This window comes from Pyrgilauda ruficollis, unplaced genomic scaffold, assembly GCF_017590135.1.
Source record: "Pyrgilauda ruficollis isolate IOZ18807 unplaced genomic scaffold, ASM1759013v1 scaffold29, whole genome shotgun sequence".
Lineage (NCBI taxonomy): Eukaryota > Metazoa > Chordata > Aves > Passeriformes > Passeridae > Pyrgilauda > Pyrgilauda ruficollis.
In genome coordinates, this window is record NW_024524266.1 from 5,139,485 (window position 1) to 5,158,326 (window position 18,842).

At 40.6% G+C, this 18,842-nt stretch overlaps 1 protein-coding gene across 1 annotated transcript in view; it reads right to left on the bottom strand.

The window, feature by feature from the left end:
- Positions 1–18,263, bottom strand: part of ANOS1 (anosmin 1) — a 131,351-nt gene extending 113,088 nt beyond the window's left edge. Inside the window, exon 1 of the mRNA XM_041472487.1 lies at positions 17,899–18,263. Within this exon, the coding sequence (XP_041328421.1) occupies positions 17,899–18,093 (195 nt within the window). The 5' untranslated portion in view covers positions 18,094–18,263. The remainder of the gene's footprint in view (positions 1–17,898) is intronic.
- Between the last annotated feature and the right edge of the window lie 579 nt (positions 18,264–18,842).

Here is an 18,842-nt window from a genome sequence, read left to right on the forward strand (position 1 = left end):
ATAAAGAATGAAACTGAAAAAAAGTAAGCATCAACAAATAATAAATTGAATGTTACTGCATAGCTTTGAGCCAGTCTCATCTGTTCTGTCAGTTGATCCCAGGAAGAAGAGATCAGTACCTTCCTCTCCACTTCCCCTTTTCAGACAGAGAGCAATGAGGTCACCCTTCAGCCTCCTCCCCCTCTCCAAACTAGACAAGCCCAAAGTCCTCAGTCACACTTCTCAGGACATCTTCCAGCCCTGTCACTTGGCTTTGTTGCCCTCCGCTGGGAGCAGAACTGCACACAGCGCTCTCAGTGAGGCTGCACCAATGCTGAATGCAGTGGGATAATCACCATTTTGAGCAGCTGGTGGTGCTGTGTTTGATGAACTCCAGGATGCGATTTTCCCTCTCAGCTGCTTTGGATTCCTATTCAGCCTGATGCTGACCAGTCACCCCAGGTCTTTTTCTGCAGGGCTGTTCAACTCCTCCTCTGCCAGTTTATACTTGTGCCCAGCATTATGCAAAATCCAACATTTTTACTTAGCAAATTTCATCCTATTAACCATTGCCCAATGCTCTAACCTATCTAGATCCCTATGCAAGGCCTCTCATCCCTCAAAAGAACCACCAGCACCTCCCAATTTGGTATCATCAGCAAACTTGCACAAATGGTGCATTCACCTGCCGCATCCAGAGCACTGATAAATGTATTGAACAGAGCTGGCTCTAGAACTGAACCCTGAGGAGCACCAGTGATGACCAGACACCAGCCAGATGTGGTCCCATTGATTACAACCCTTGAGCCCTGTCCTTCAGCCAGCACACCATGAGCCCACTCATCCCACAGCTGAGCCTGGCATTCCCTGACCCCGGATCATCTTTTGCCATGCCTGAGGCTGTTGATGACCCTGATGCCAGCACCCAGCTCTGCCCATCCCTCAGGGAGGCCACAGCCTGCAATGAGGTCACCCCCAGCCTCTGGCTCTCCGTGCCCTGGGAGCCAGCCCAGGCTGAGACTCACAGCACAAGTCTGCTTTAAGGTCTAAAATAACTTCTTCATTTATTCCTGATGTTTAAGTAATGCCCTTATTCTAGTTAGCAAAAGCACACAGCAAAACTTCAACACCAAAACCAAATAAAGATGACCCAAACAAGAGAAAACAAAAAGGCATATAAAACCTACCAGAACAAAACAAAAACAGCAATAAAAAAATACTGCATAGAACTCTAATGTGAGAAAAGGTAGGACAGCACTTAGCACCATATTAATCACAATGTTTAATATATTACTATCAGATAACTTTAGGACTGTGTTATATAAACACATGTAGAAATTCAGCATTAAGCTTAACTATGTATATATATTTCCTCTGCCATCTTAGAATGACATACAACTCTTAAATTAAAAACATGAAAAAACCCAAAAAAAACACCGAGCAACAGTATCCTGAAAAAAGAAGCTGAGGGCAAGAACACATTTTGGAACAAACACCTGAAGTTATTCTGTTACTGTAATTAACTGTGATACCTCACAACTAAATCAAATGTACAATGCCCTGAGAGGAAGCCATTTTTATACCACAGATGTTTAAACCATAGAAAAGTCAATGCTGGTTACCGATTAATCCAAAGTAATTAAGTAAAAGAAATGACTGAATGCAAGAAATACTTATAAAAAGGATCATCCTAAAAATTCATTCTCTGAATTCGCAACTATAAACCAAAATTAATTTATCATGGGTCACAGTGTGACTCTCACTGCCACCTAATTTTAAACATCTGGATTTGACACCAGAAAATGGATATCACAAATAGTTTTTTAGAAAGTCTTAAGTTAGGTTTTCTTTTGGATTTATGGGACATTGCCATCATCTGTAATGTGCTAGCTCCTATCACAAGATATGGTGAGTCCTCCTGTAGATGGATGGCTAAAAATAGAACTATATTGTCCTAACCTTTGCGTTGATATTTCCTAAACAGTTTATACAAAATCAACCTTTATTGTTGTTACAGACCAAAACATTAAAAGATACAACTTCACATACACCAAAAACAGAAAAAAAAAAAAAAATAGACCAGAGTAATTAAAAAAGAAATTCAGAAATTTACCAATCATCACCTATATCATGAACTACAACACTATTTGCTCTCTGGCTGTCATCATTAGTAGGTTCCTAGAAAGACAATCATCAAAATCCAAAGGCCATTACCAACAAAACAGCAAAAGATCAGTAGTTTTGAAAATAGACTATGCATTACTTGGATTATATTTGCATCTCTAAGTATGGGACACCTTTACTCTTTCTAGAGCACTGTCTTCTCAAACGCACAGAAAAACTACTCAATAAACACAAGCTGTAAAAACAAATGAGCACAGGAATCCTTGTGTCTCCACACACTTGTGAGTTATGACTGCCTTCTTGTGGTTTCACAGACTTCACTCTTACCACTTCTAAGACTCATCTCAACCGAGGTCTTATTCTGTTTAGCAGAAGTCTTTACCAATCTGTAAAAGAATCCAGATGAAATAAATTTCACTTCTCCATGCAACAGGAGAAATTAAACACACAGACACTAATTTGAAGATATTAAAGTTATATATTGAATCTCAAACTATATTTGGGCCAAATTTCGAACACATTTTTTGGGATCCAGTTGAAGTGAAGAGAAACTAGTCTAACAGCATTAATACGGGAAGCAAAAGATAGCTTGTCAACTACTTGTTCATAAGCTCTATTTCAAAATCCCCACACTTTCCAAATGCTAATGCGCCTCTTCTGTTGTGTCATAAACTAGATTTGCTATTCATATGAAATAATGAGATAATAAAAGTATATGCTGGCTCAAGGATGTGACAGAAGTGTAGCCTTGGGAAATTAACATCAAAAAGTACAAAATGCATTCTAAAAACATAATGCTTCCTTATGTAAAATACAATATAAATGTAGACATATACAACCTACAGCTGGTTCTCAATATACTGTAGGATTCAATGCTTCAGAAATGTTTGCATGCTGCTTTGAATGCTGATTTGATTTTATAACTGAAAACTACAGTCCATATTACTATTCTGTAAAAGATTACTGGTTAGTTGGGCGAGTCCCCACAGCTTGTGATGTGGTTTGTTTATCATAGGCTGCCTCCACTACCTACCAACAGAGCATTCCAGAATCAGCTACAAACCCCCTAGGAAGTCATGTGGACCACAGAAACACATCTATTGAGCAAAACACCTGGTCTTGATGAGCTTAATGTATGCACTACACATATTTCAACTTTCCCCTTTCCTTCAACTAATTCTAGTCTGGTCCCACGGACACTATGCCCACTAGTTGCTAAAGCACATTATATCCCCCTGGATTATGTCTCCCAGTTATGTTAATCCAGAAGTCCAGTGCATGAACTCTCAGACTGGTCCATAATGAGAAAGAAAAAGTGATCATGATACTTAAGAGACTCACTCCCAAGGCAAACTCTGATCCACATTAAAACACTAATGCGTAGTTGGATCTCAGACATTTCTAACATCTCCCAAACGCACAAGACTAGTAATTCAGTGCTTCCTATTACACTGAATTTCCTCAAAAGCCACAGTTTCAGGGTCAGTCAGGGCAGCTTTCCCTTCTGAACTCGCAAAATGCTTAAGGTTCTGTTGTCTCACATCCTTAAGAAACTAACCACACACACGCAATAAGAATAACAACCATACATTTTTATATCAAGTAAAATGCCCATTATAGTCTAACCATAAACTACACAAACATGGGATACCCATGTATGTTGCATTGTCATGGAGTAATTTCTGATTCCAAAAACTGCTAAATGCACTGTACTGTACCACATACTGGCCATGTGATGTTTCACTGCATTTTCTCCTATTCTGTCCTGGCACGTATGAGAGGGACATCATTATATACTACACTTTTAACTTTGGCAAGAGTATGGACACACACACTTGTCCTTCAAACTTAGCACCTCTTCAGTAGCCATGTTACTATGACTCAGTCAGGTATCATCAAACTATACACTCACATTCTTGGGCTTAAGAGACTATTTATTTCCAATATAATCACAAGAAATTCACACGATAAATTTCAGGAATGCATTTCCTTGCTCTTTGGCATGTGTTACAAGACACTAAATATTTCAAGCCACACTAGCAGCCACATCTCCACAGGCTGATGGATACATATATTTTCATTTCCCTTTTAAAGGAACACAAATGAAAATACGAATTCCATGAAGCACCTTTCTCAACATAAAATATTTGTGAGAAGTATCTCCTTATTCCTATTGTCTTGATGTATTACTATAAAATTTTTCCTCTTTGAAGGCAATAAACTCAATAAATATAATTGCCAATATGAATACTGTGTTTCATTATCTTTTAATATTTTTAAAGCATGTATTAAAGTATAATTTCAGCAGTAAAATTTAGCACAAATTCTACAGACGAAATATGCAGTCTAAAATTTGACCATAACTATTCATTGGTAGCTCCAGTGACCTATTAATATTTGTAACATTTTCTTTATACAAAATCATATTTTGGATGAATTATTAAAGTGCATAGAAAAGCTCTCAAAAGTAAAGTGTAAAACTTAACACAGTCCTTGGAGGTCTAAGAGTTGTGTAAACGGTCTTTGGGGATTTTTGTTCCATTTTCCACAGGAGAACTGTCTCAGTGAGTGAAGTGCACCTCACCAGACCTGGGATTTCCTAGAAACATTTGCAAAAGGGTTGTGGCCATTCAGGAATTAAGAGATTTTTTCAAATAAAAACGACCCTTGGACTTAGGCTATTTTGCTTATCTGCAATCTGAACCAAACCCATCACAATATTGTTAGAAACCACACACACAAAAAAAGTCTTTCACCACAAGAGTTAAAGCAGCATTTCTGAAAAAAAAAAAAAAAAGTATTATTTCCCTGATATATTTTAATTATTAACCTTTCCATACATCTGCCTTCACTGTAGATGTTGCAGGGAGACAGAAAAGATGTCATGGGTGCAGTTTGATAAGGCCACAATTTATTGTTTCATCGCTAAATCACAGCTCAACAAGAATTTTATCAGAGAGGTTAACACTCATCTCTCCATTGCTCCTATTTTTTTGGTCCTTGGCCTGTCCCTTCGCAACGCAGCTCTCACTTCTGCAGAAGGCCAGCACACAGGGCTTCTAAATTAAACCTTTCTTGAAGACTAGGAGATGCCAGTAGCATCTGCTCAGATATCGCACATCACATCACTTACTGAACGTCCTTCTCCCAACAGTGGCACACAAGCGGAGGAAGTCATGACGCCCTTCTCCAACCAGCCAGTGCTGCTGTCTTTCCCCAGCTTCCAGACCTGAAAACCCTGTTGGTCTTTGTGTGTAGACCACATTCTTACTCCATTCCTATTTTAAGGAATGGTAATAGATCCCACAACAGCAGAAGTTGCGATGACATTGTGCTGACAATGGATGAAAAACAGGCCCCAAGCAAAGAAGCACACTGAAGGGTGGGTGAGTCTTTGCCTTTCCACTTGAAATTTAACACATCTGCTAACCTGATCCTAGCTGAGCCCCTTTGGGCCTGCAATACTGCCAGTATATTCCTGAGAGAAACAGCCTTTTAATGCAAGTTACAATAGATTCTTCCCATTTTCTTAGGGGCTTTTTCCAGTTTAAGAACTGTATGCTACAAAAAATTTATATTCCATGTGACAATTACTGCAGTCCAGTGTCCTAGACCACCTTGCAAGCCACCTAAGACTGTGAAACAACAGATGACAGAGAGAAGAAATCAACATTACCTTCTACTGATAGCAAAATACTAAAACTACTCATACAATTCAAGGTACAGGGGTATTAACTTGATCTTTCTTCACTGACAATCTTCAGTGGAAAATTTATGTTGCTTCATCACATTGCCATAAAATTTCCCACAAACATAAAAGCACTTCATATGTTAGAGTATTAGAATACAGTCTTATAACTAACTAATGAAGACATACCATTAAAGGAAAATAAATCTCCCTTCAAGGCAGAACTGAAGCATTTGTCATTAACACATATGGTTACCAGAGATGTAGCTGTTATGCAGAACAAGCATTTGCTGACAAGTCCATCATGTTTCAGACCTTCCTGGCACCAGGTGAAAGAGCTAAAAATTAAATCAGGTTAATTTGCATTGAAGTTATTGAAAGGCTTGTAACATGAGAGATGTCAAAGCACAACCTAAGTCCCTACCCAAGCCACAGCATTTTAAAGCCTTCAGTTAATGTAAACAATTGGATATGGAATTTCACAGAATTCCACTGCAGGGATCACACCACTTGTGAAGCCCAGCATTCGCTTTTATATCTTTAATCTAAATCAACAGCCACAAAAGAATAAGGATATATATTGTAATATATATCCTTAAGCTCATAAAATGTGGATGACTGCAGTTAATACCAGTTGTCAATAACTTGTGCTATCAGCAGGCATTTTATATTAAGATTCTGTTTCTCTTTCTTAAATCACATTTTTCTGCAGAACTGACAAATATTTCAGTTGTTCCTTTTTGGAAAGTCACTTGTACTGGTGGTATGCTCCAGGAATTATGTCCCAATTATAAAGTTTCCTTCCATTTTACTAGCCTTGTCACCTGTGTAAAGCAACCAAGAAAGAAAGCCAGTGAAGGGGGTTCTGGTACTACATGTAGATTGATAATATTCATGTTTCTTTTTCATTGGACTGAGGAGCTCTGCTCGATTTACTTTCTCAGTGGGAAGTTTATGGGTGAGAACAAGTTAACTGAGGCTCGATCTATACCAGATGGATCTCCTAGGTGTGACTAAGCATCTTAAGAGGCATAAAAATTTGACATCTGCTCCTATTATTAAGAGCACAAGCCATGCCTGTTGATGAAACTTAAAGGGATACTTTGGAATCCCTGAAGACACCTGGATACATGGAGTATCAGAAACTGGGCAGTATCTCACCTTTTAAAAAAATATTTGTCTATTGTCTTTAGAGGTACTTAGCTCTGGTTACATTAAATTGCTTCTACCTTCCCTTGTCATCAGAGAGAATCTCTTCTACAAATATTTAAAGGTGCTTTACATCTAGCATATAACTGGCAATTCAGTTTTACTTTGTTCTAATGGCATTGTGTTATTTACTACCACTGAATTGAAAAGAAAGATGTCATGACACAAATTGAAGTTAATCTTCTTTAAACAGCATACTGAGAACTTTCTTGTTTTTATCGATAAACTCTAAACAGATATTTCTAGTATATTTTCACTGGCCTAAGCTTGTTTCCATTGAAACCATTGGATGCATTACTATCAAGTGTAGAGATATCAGACTCAGGCCAGAAACAATAACTTCAGAAAAATCCCATCTTAAGCTATTAACTATATAAATGGAAGAATCAATGAGTATCAGTCAGAAATCTGAAAGATCTCCAGTTGAACTAAACAACATGAGCCTACCCTACATTAGTTTTTAAAGCTCTTCAGTTTTTTAAACTCATCAAGTCATGTTTTCTATTCCAAAACAAAGGCAGCCAGCATATCCTTTAGGAAACTGTAAATGTTCACTTTTCTACAATTCGGAAAACAGCTGAGGTTAAGTTTAACTTTCAAGTTTAGTTCACACTGCTGCTTTTTTTTTTTTTTCTACATAAGGACAGTTTGGAACACAGGAAGAAGACTTGAAATAATTATTGTTTGCTGTTCCGCATCAACTGCCACTGAAAATTCTGGCTTTGATGCTGTCCAGGGCTCAAACACACAGGTGTGAATCTATGAATAATCCAAACCTTTTACAAGATGAATTAATACGCTGCATGTACAGCATGTGTGCATTTCTGCTCCATTTGGTCAGTGAGGATCCACTGGACAGAAAACCCATGAAACTTACCAGAAAGCTGCTGTCTTTCGCATTGTGTATTCAACTTTTTAACTCAAAGAAAAAATCCAGCAATAAGCTCCTAGCTGTAAAAATCTACATCTTCTTTCCTTATCTACCCTGACAAACATGTCCCATAGCTGCTCCTAAGTACTATATGAAGTGACACACTCTTCATTAATTGGATTATTTTTACCTCTTTGTGTCAGTTTGTCTAAGCCCAAACGTTTCTTCCACCTACTGCATATCCAGACTGACCAATGTTTGGCTAATTCTTGATCTCAGTTCACAGCTGCATAGAAGGAAATTTCAAAAGAGAAGAAAGCCTCAAGCTCTTTTAGTTCCAGTTCCCTTCCCAAAATTGTTAGGTACAAATTAAATGTCAACATATTATACACTCTTTGTAACTAATTAAAATGGGGGCAGATAATGGTGTGATTCATTATTGTTGTAGTTGTAGTTACACATTAACATGATTTTATTGTTGTCAAAGGAGCTACAACCATCACCTAATCAAAAAAGAAAAAAAAAAAAAGCCACACAGTTGAAATAGTTTATATATAGGGATACAAATTCTAGGGAAGAGAATGACAAATAGTCACTGTATTAAGACATCATCATCATAATAATAATACATTGTTATCACCCCTTCTTCGCTATTTGCTGCTTCACATATCTGTTCAGCCATGTGCTAAATTCAAAGGAAACCCAAAGTCTTGCAGCACCGAGGTCAAAAAAATGAATTTTGTAGTGTCTAGGTCCAAAAATGCCCTGAGGCCTGACTGGAATGTTCCAGTCATTAGCAGTTAAAAAACATGATCAGTTAAATACAAATGACGTATTGCTCTATGCTCATGGCCTAAATCACTAGCTGAGAAATCACATCCATATACATGAACTGAGATTGCTTTTCTTTTTTTTCAAATATAAATTACTGTGAAGATAACTTCCCTACAGAGTAATATATCAAAAAAAGAAAAACAGAACTATGCTTCTAAATTCTCATAAGAATGGCAAGGAAAGTTGAACTATGTTTGCACTAGACTAAATGAGTACATTATTCTCATCCAATCTTCACCATCAGCCTCAATTTCTAACTGTCTGGACACAAGACATTTGCTCCAAAGCAATCCTTTTTCCCTCCTATTATCTTATTACAGGATCCACGACAGCTAGATTGCAGCCCTCACTGGCAGAAAAACCAGGCTTCACCACCTTGGCCAGGTTTGCAGTTTCAGCAGTGACCACTTGAGGAATTACAGTGACAGCAGTTTGTCTGAGTTCTGACATGAAAGACAATGTCAGCAGAGCTTTGTTGTGAATTTTCATAGCAGCCTTTCCTGTAACTGACCACTTCAATGAAGACAGAAGGGTTTTCTGAGCATGTTTACTATGTTTCAAAAAAGAAAAATTAAATTTTTTAAACCAAGTAAAATTTCAAGCAGATGAGAAAGGACAGAAATAAAACATGTTCACAAGAAACAGTTACATTACTCTTCCTATAGACCCATTACCTCTGTTCTTTGCTTCCATAATTCCTTAATTTGAATTAACTGTGTCACAGGAAATTTTACAGTGCCCTCTACTCTCACATAATTTCTCCTTCCAGTATTGCAAGCCTGTTAAAGTCCACCTATCTCCACCTTTCTCTATTCTGAGACTTCATCCCTTTTCTTGCTTCTCCTACAAGTTCTGAAGACATGTGCTCCTCAGCAATGTCATCTGCTTACCAGAGGAGTCCTGTCCTTTGCAAACTTGAGACAAGTCTCTTCTTTTTTAAAGGAATGTAATTACATATGCATGTACATAACTTCGATGTCACATCTCTTTGACAGTCTAGAGAGATGCACTGGTGAAAATGTTATTCACAGAAGACAACAGAAATGCGATTAAAACTTTACTGGGGTTGTTCCCCAAATCTGGAAATATCTGATATTCTTTTCAGTGGATGGAAAGACTGTGTGATTCTTTTTAATCAGAGATTAAAAGAACAGCACTCTACTTTCAAGTTTAAAGGGTCCACTTACCTTTCAACACCCCCAGTTCTCCATCTCTGTGTCTTGTGACCTCTTGGTCATTAAAAGACTGAAAAACAGATACAACTAGAGCTGGGATACCAAGTTCACAGCACTCTACTTTGTTGACTACATGGCCTAGTGCTCACACATGGACCTGATCCAGCTGAAATCAACAGAAGGCTTTTCACAGACTTCAAAGGTTTTTGAAGTATAAAGCCTTATAAGGCTTAGCTGTGGGAGAGATCAAAAAATGAAGATTCTTGGTGTAAACTCCTAGGCAAGGCATTTTAGTGCAAGGTTTACATTTGCTAGGCACCAGCTACTCAATATCGATAGAGATGTGCGTGTCTTCTGTAGGATGCTCCTGATACTCAGTCATTACTCCTACTTCCAATCTTTAAAGATATGGATGCTAAATTATAGCACTTTCTTCTGTTTACAAAAGTTGGCTATGTACTCCAATTCAGCTAGGGAGACAGAGTAAAAATTCACATAGAATGGCCAGTGGAGATGTAGGTCAGAATGTGAGTAACAGTCTTGATCAGTAAACACGATTTCAGCACTCAATCTTAAGAAGATACCCTTTACAAAATGACAAATGATGAGCATCTGGAAAATCAGTTTGCTTTTCAAGTTGTCTCAGAAATCTAATGTTTTGGGGTTTTTTTCCTTATACAACACTTGCAAAATCAAATACATTTAAACTGAGTTCAGAGTACTAGTTAATCACAGTGGCAACCCACATTCTGACAATAAATAACACTTTAGCAATAGTTTTAATATGAACACTACCCATATGAAAAATCTTTTGCTCTGTATTAAGTGGCTATATCTTCCAATGGAAAAAGACTTACATTTTAGAACTGACAACGTTTTTCTTTCAGAAATTTTCTAATGCTTTTCAAAAGCAGCATTTCCTCCCCCTCACCAACATGACTGTGATATTCAAACTATTCTTTCCCAATATTCTCTATACATAAAATGTCTGCTTTAAAACCTATTAGTAATTCCTGTTGGGTTTATTACACCTGGTATCCAGCACATTGACCAAATTAACAGCAATTTTAATTTTATGAACATAAGCGTAAAGAAATGTTTTTCTTAATATGTAAGAATACACAAGTAAATGTGAGAAAAATATCTTGGCAACTCCCATTGTTCAGTACAATTGCTCACCATTTACTTACATTTTCATATAGTTCACTTGATTTGCATTTAAACGTACACTTGAGACACTGACAAATATTTTAATTTAGGAAAGCAATGAGCAACTCTGAGTCATCAAAGCCACTAGAAAATAATGACCAGACGGTGTAAACCTCTGCACTCATATCAACTATGCAAGTATCCAGTGAGGGCAAAGAGATTTGGTTATGAGAAAGTTAAAACTCCCACTTAGGGAGGTTCAAATCAGAAATCAGGGAGGTTCATACCGGAGCAGGTTACAACAGCAAAGACTGACTATGGCTCAGTTACACAATACACTGAACAATGCAGCTGTTTTCACTAGATGTAACCATTGTCATTCAAAACAAACCTTTCATTTTCACAGGTTTTACCCAAGATTCTGTTAGATCTGTGCAGCTTTTGTTCATTATTGCAGATCTTGATAATCAGGGCACACCAAATGCCAGAATAATTATCCAGATCATATGCCATATGAACGTAAAAAAACAGGAGAATGATTGGGCCTTTTAATGAGTTTTGAGAAAAACAAAGTAATGACAAATGCTACAATTTGTCTGTGGAAGTAAATTAGGAGCAGTGTGCTTTGCAAGACATATGAAAGTCAGAATTACTGAACACAAGAGCTATTTTTGGAAAGGAGATGAGTACTGAAACAGCAACAAAAGCAGATGGCACACATCCTCACATTTAGAAAAGGTTGTGAACATGTCACAGAACCAAGCAAATTCCGTGCCTGGGCAGCCTGTCCATTGGAACTGAAACATTCGGGGAATAAGACACTACGTATCTACCACATATCATTACAGAAGTACCACGTATCTTTTCAAAAGATTTAATAAAAAACAATTTATAGTTTCACAGTTATTCAAGACAGTTACAATAAATGGTTTCTCCACAATTTCCAGCTTCTCTACAGCAGAGCATAGAGAGACACATGCATCCTAGACTTTCAGCCCGGCCACCACTTTCCCAGCTGGGACCCATTGCAGATTATTGCAGGTGCAGTCACTTCAGAGTTACAGGCAATTTGAAGGCAGATGTGCTGGCATGGAGACAACTAGCTTCCTGACTTGTAGGTGAAATCTGGTATTGCTTATCTAGAGGTAATCACTTGCACATTATTTGCTTGCAGATATAAAATCTGAGAACCTTTTATTACTTACTTAAAAGAATTGCCTGTTTTTCTTCAAAAACTTCAGTTGTCCTGAAAGGCAAGAGTCCTTCTACAACACTAAAAACAACCTCCTACCACCATATAGTTATCAATCATTCAATATAACAAACTTCTATGGCCTTACTCTTCCCTTTTATAGCTACTAAACATTATGCAACATATGGCTCTATTAGCTTAAAACAATATTTTTCCATACTTTCAAAAACAATTTTGAGTTAGCCTTGGCTCATCTAGCTTAGTACTAATTCCTAAGTACTAAATCATAGTATATTACTATTAGATTTACACTAAATCACATTTACAAGAGGTAATTTCTCTCTAATTTCCTTCCATATACCACAAAATTGGCTTACCACTTGAGGGATGTCTATGTTGTGTCAAAATTTTCAGCTACAATTCATCCACTTCACAAATAAGTCAACATGAACACAGAACCCCTATGTGACCAAGGTCATCCATGGTGTGCCCATTTTAACAAGTTTAAACTATCTCTCATGAGCCTGTTCCAGCAGCTATCACAATGCTGGATCACAAAACATGTATACAACTCCATGTACCTGGACTTTCCCCTGATGAATGAAGAAATGGATTTGCTAAGATTCAATTTACTACTGAAGATTACCCCCTCAAAAAAATTTAAACCTATAGTGAGATGTACCAATATCCAAAAAGATGGAAAAAATTTGATTTAGCATTAGCATTGTGGTTTTAAAGCAATGGCAATCATAAACAGTCATATATGAACTCATGTAAGAAAACCTAAATCCTGAAAATGAATTTAGAAGGCATTATATCTTTAAAATGTACTAATCCTCTTCTCTGTTCTAGTCACTCCTGCACACCTGCAGTGCTAGGTCCAGTACTGGGCTCCCCATTACATGGAAAGAGATGGACTTAGTGGACGGAGCCCAGAAAAGGTATAGTAATATCTCTCACATGAGAAGAGGCTAAAAGAACTGGGAATGTTTAGTCTGGAATAGAAAAACCTCAATGGTTTCTCATCAATGCTTCTAAGTACCTGATGGGAAAGAGTAAAGAAAATGAAGCCAGACTCCTCTCAGTGAAGCCCAGTAACAAAACAAGAGGCAATGGCCAAATTTGAAACATGGGAAACTTCATCTGAACAGTAGAAAACACCTTTTTTGTTACTGTGAGGCTGGTTAAATGCTAGAACAAGTTGCCATGAGGTGGTGTTCAACCTCAGCATATACTCTGTGAGCTGTAACCTCTCCAGCGACTCCACACCACAAACACAGGCAATTTTACTGGCAACTACCCCAAATTCTTAAGACATGTTCTACCACCCTCTCAGCTTTTGACCCAGTAAACAAGACTGACCAGTCCTCTGTCTTAAGTAAATTATCAAGTTGCACATACTACGCAGGAAGGCACTTGAGCTTGAGAGGTCTACAACAGATCCCAGCTGAGACAAAGATCAACGAGTCCACAGGTCAAAGTAAAGTTTGCTCACCATAACATTTTTAGCCTAAGTAGTTACAGTGATTTTCAAGCTCTTATTCACAAAGAAATTTTAATCATGCCAGTTGTAAAACATGTCTCAGATGGCTGGCATTAGAGATTAAAATCCAAATTGTTTTTTCACTCAGCTTGAAAACAAAACACTAAAAAGGTCACTGCCATGTGTGCTCCCCCAAAACAAAACAAGTTCATCCACAATTAATATCACACATGGGAAAGGCTACGCCCACAGATAGCAATGCAAGGAGTTTAATCTCACTCCACTAAAACAGGTTATGCAGAAAAGCCCTACCAAAACTAATCCGAGCATTCAGGCCTCTTGTCCAGCTGCCTGTATGCAGTCCCTGTTTATACTCATACCCTTTCCAAAAAAACAAAAACTTGTGCAGTAACTGACCTGATCTTCATGGGGGCTTTACCTACTGTACTAAATTACTATAAAACTAGATTCACAAACAAACTTCAAATACATCAAATTAAAATTTGTACCTTTCTCCTGGAGATCAACTAAAACCCTGAGACAGAAACTGCCTTAATAAGAAAATGTTGAGGAAAGAATATATCCAATGACATTACTGTACAACTTCAGTCCCAAAAAGAGTATGCCTTTTTTCCACACAGGGTTCACAGTCTTGGTGTTTCTTATGGAGCTAGACACCTTAGTCCTTCGTCTCATTTCAGACTAGAGGAGGAGTTGCCCTTCCCATCTTATAAGGGCACCATACTAACACCCAGGCATGCTCTTTTAGCTAACAGCCAAATGCACACAATGCTGATTATGATATAGGACTTCAAGGCTCAAATCTGCACCTTCTCCTAAGCAGGCCATTTGATGGTAAAGCTCAAGCTTACTGGAAGAGCATTCTTGCCATCCTCCCCTGTTCAGGTGTTTTAGAGGGAATTTTGTCAGAAACACACCACTAGGAACTCTGCTTTATCAAGAGCATGGACAGGTTCCAGTGAATGCTCCAATTACTCCCTCATACATCTTTTGCAACAGTCATAGTAAAACTCTAGTGTCAACACCTAAAATGGCTTAAATAAGTACTCTGAACATAAGGCTAAAGAGATGAGTTCTCTTTGCCCTTACTCTTTCTGGTCACAGGTCAATGAATGCTTCATTCGGTGCTGTCCAGGGGCCTAAGTCACACAGCTGGGATAAAAATGCTCTCATCTGTAACATTTCAGACCAAGCTAAAGCGCACTACTGAACGCATTCTAGTAAGACAGAAGAGATATGTTGGAGTCCATTCATTTAAAGATTAAACATAATTCTCTACTGTGGATGAGCATGTAATCAATAAGTTTTATATAAAAGAAGAATCCACTGTGACCCCTCCTGATTACAATTTTTTGTTTGATTGCTTAGGATGAAAGGCCTTTGGGCTAGCATGCTCTCTGTAAAAGATCATGGCCTGGAAATAGCCCCTAGATATAAAACACACACATTTCATTGGGTCTAAGACCCACGTGGTACATAACTCTCATAATAATCTCATGTATCCTTTGGTATAACCTCTACATGGAACTTCCCAACATCACCAGAACTGGAACACCCCCCTAGCCACGGAGATTTTATAGGAATAAGCAGGCATCCATGCCCCTTCACCAAGTATTCTGAAGATGAAAGATTTTTGATTTAGGCAAACAATTCTTCTTCTAGCCCACATGAATAGTCTACGCGGAAAAAAAAATATTATTTGACCTATGCTTCAGTTAAAATAATTTCTACTGACAATGTACATTTAAAATAGGCTTAGAATTGCTTCCCAAGTGCAAATTAACAAATAGGTTTTTTAGAAAGAATACCTCTCTTGAAAAATCCCTTGTGAACATTTATAAGATTAGCTGCCATTCAAACAAGAGCCAGAAGGTATAGAATTAACCCAGACTTCCTATTCATACTACCCGATTCTCTTTAAAAAGTTGTTAGTAATGTGATTTTAGTACCATAAACTATGTGAAATTAAGTCTCTGTGAAGTTTTGGGGACATCACCTCTTGCAAAGCATGTCCAGCTGCTGTCTCCCTAACCCCCATCACTGAGGCCGTATCTAAAGCAGGGCTGAGAAATGAGTGGGTCAGTCTTTCAATTCTTGCCTAACTGGGAGACAACTAGAGTTCCTTCCTGCTCTGATTGGGAAGAGCTAGTGTTTAGTTTGCTTCAAAGGCTGAATCAGATTACAAGATAAGTGGACATCTGAAATGAAAAGAACTCCAGAAATTGCTACCAGTTGAGATGAAAAGGGGAGGGGAATGTCTAGAAGGAGGGAGAAGAGAAAGGAATGGAATATCATACCCTTTAGCCCACATGGAATATTCTGGCCCAAACCTGCACATCCTACAGGCCACACTGTTTTATCAGTCTCCTGTGAGAACACTGGATGCTTGATGTACTTTAAAACTCTCCTCCTTTTCCTCATTATAAGACAATGGAGAGCTTAACTTTTATAAACGAGAGCACTTTATCTTCCAAACATTACAGTCGTTTCATGTCTAACAGGAGTTTAATCCGTAGTAATTAAGATAAATTACCACATGCTTTAGGAGGTTGGGGTTAAAACTCTGAGATTTTCAATTGATTACAAAAAAACAGCCAGTTATCAAGTCCAAACTGAGTAATTCTCTACTTATTTTACTCTAGCTAATTAAAATGTAATCACGATTGTTTGCAGTGCGCATTCAGTCAGCAGTTTTACGTTGAAAAACAAATCTTGCCAAGAAAACACACAAAAAAAGAAAGAAAAAAAAAGCCTTTCACTACGAATTGGCTTGATCTAAACTACCTCTTTAGCCACTGAAACTGTAAAACAAGTAAGTTACAACCGCTTGACAACGCAATAAAAAACACTAACCGCTCTCCGGGATAATGAACTATATAAATGGGTATCCTCCTTTCAGGCCATCCCGCGATGCACGGAGCACGCTGACAGCCGCCCCCGGCCGAGCCCTGCCGAGCAGCGGGCAGGACAGGGCAGGGCAGCCCCTTCTCCGGCCGTCTCGGCTCACAAACCCAGTCTCTTCAACCCAAACCTGGTTGCAGACACCCAACCAACTTGCTGCTGCCCTTACAACGCACACACTCAGCTCTCCTTTAATACTCCCCCACGCCTTTTTTTTTTTTTTTTTTTTTTGTCTTTTTAAATCGGTTTATCCTTAAATACCTCTGAGACCTGCCTTTGGTGCCAACACCTTTGCCCCGAACGCAACTCCACCCAAAGCATTGTCCGGGCGTTCCCGGTTTCTCACCGCCCGGCAAGCCGGGGGTGAGCGAGCGGCGTGTCCCCGGCGTGCCACCCCGAAGGGCCGAGGTGGCCAGCCCTTCCCCAAAGGGGCTGGGGAGGGAGAACGGCTTGCAGCTCGGAAGGGTTTCCGTCATTTGCATGAATTCGAGTAGGTTTAATATTTGCGCAGTGAAGAACAGGTGGGGAAAGGGAAAGGTACGTGTGCAACTAGAAGAGGGAAAAGGACCGGGAGACAGACACCCGCTGCTCTTGCACTAGCTCCGCACTGCTTCCAGCGGGTTTCCCGCCACTTCAATTCCATTTCTTCCCACTTTATCCCTATTTGTCCCATTAGCCAGAGATGTACCTCTCTGTCCCAGAAAAAAAAAAAAAAAAAATAGCGTTACCCCCACCCTCACCTTCCAGGAGTTCAGAACTAAGTATGACACGTTCATGATTATCGCTCTTAAAAAACAGGCTCAAACTTTCCCACGGGGCTGGGGAAGCGAACCACCTGCGGCGGCCTGGCGCGCAGGCAGGCGGAGCCCCGCGGGATCGCCGCCGCACCGCCCGTCGCTCGGCAGGACGAGCGCACCGCCGGCTCGGGAGCGCCGTGTGCGCCCGCCCCACCGCCGCGGACACCACCGGAGGCAGCGGCCGGGAGCGCCGGGCACCTGCGAGGAGCCAGGGCAGAGCGTGCCAGGAGCCCCACGACCCGCCAGGCGGGGAGCCCGGCCGGCACCCACAGGCACCGACGGGGCTCGGCGCTGCCGCGGGGCCGTGCCCACCTGTCCGGCGCCTCCAGGTGCCGGCCATCCCCTGGGGGTGCGGGCCCCCAAGTTCGCCAAGCCCCAGCCCCGGCCGTCCTTTCCGCCCCCACCCCGCGCCCCAGGGGACACTGGCTCTCCGGACGGTGGCAGAGAGGCTCCCTGCGCGGTGCCATGCCCCTACCTGGAAATGCTTGAAGAAGGCGGAGATGCGGGTGATCTGGAGGCTCAGGCACCTGGAGGTGCATCTGGCGGTGGCGAAAGCCTCGTCCTGCCTTCGGGCGGCGGCGGCGGCGGCCCCCGGCCCGCCTAGGCTGCCGCAGGCGGCCGTCACCCAGAGGAGCAGGGCGAGGGACACGCCGGGCGCCCTCCGCACCATCGCTCTGCTGGAGAGGAGGGCAGAGGGGCGGCCGGGCGGCGCGGGGGGCTGCAGGCACCGGGGTGAGCTGGCTCCCGCTCGCTGGGCTGGTGCCGGGCTGCGCCGGGGACGGACACCTCCGCGCCGCAGAAACTACACAAGAAAGTTCAATCATTCAACTCCCCTCACCCCCGTCCTCCCCCCGCCCGCCCCGGCCCACGGCCCGGGGCACGGGCGGCCGCGGAGCCGCACGCCCTGTCCCTACACACAGGCGGGCTGCTGGGGGTGCCAGGGCCGCTGGCAGCCAGTCTTAACACCCTGGTTAAGTATTTTATTTCTTCTTTTAAAAATCAGTTTTAAAAAAGGACGGGGAAGCAAGAACGGAGGGAAGTCACTTCTTGAAACTCAGTGTTTCTTACAGAGTGACACTGCGGTGAGCGTTTGTTCCAAGGTGAAACACGTACAGGCTCCTTTGAAGAGTTATTTAAAAATGAAAATCTACAAGTCATTAGTCCAAATATCTCTGCGTAATAGCTGCAAAAATTAAAACGGCACCTTGAGCTGTAAAATGGCTCTCATACAGTAAATATCAGCCTAATCCTTTCCCTCTTGCCATCAGCTCCAGGGCCAGTATGTAATGTAGCACAGAGGTTACCTACCACATTCCTCTCCCTGTGCGTGCTGCATGGACTCCTCCCGTCTCAAGTATGCGCTGCCAGAAAGAGCAAATGGATCATTTCTCACCAGAACCTGTGGATTGAGCCTCCTGA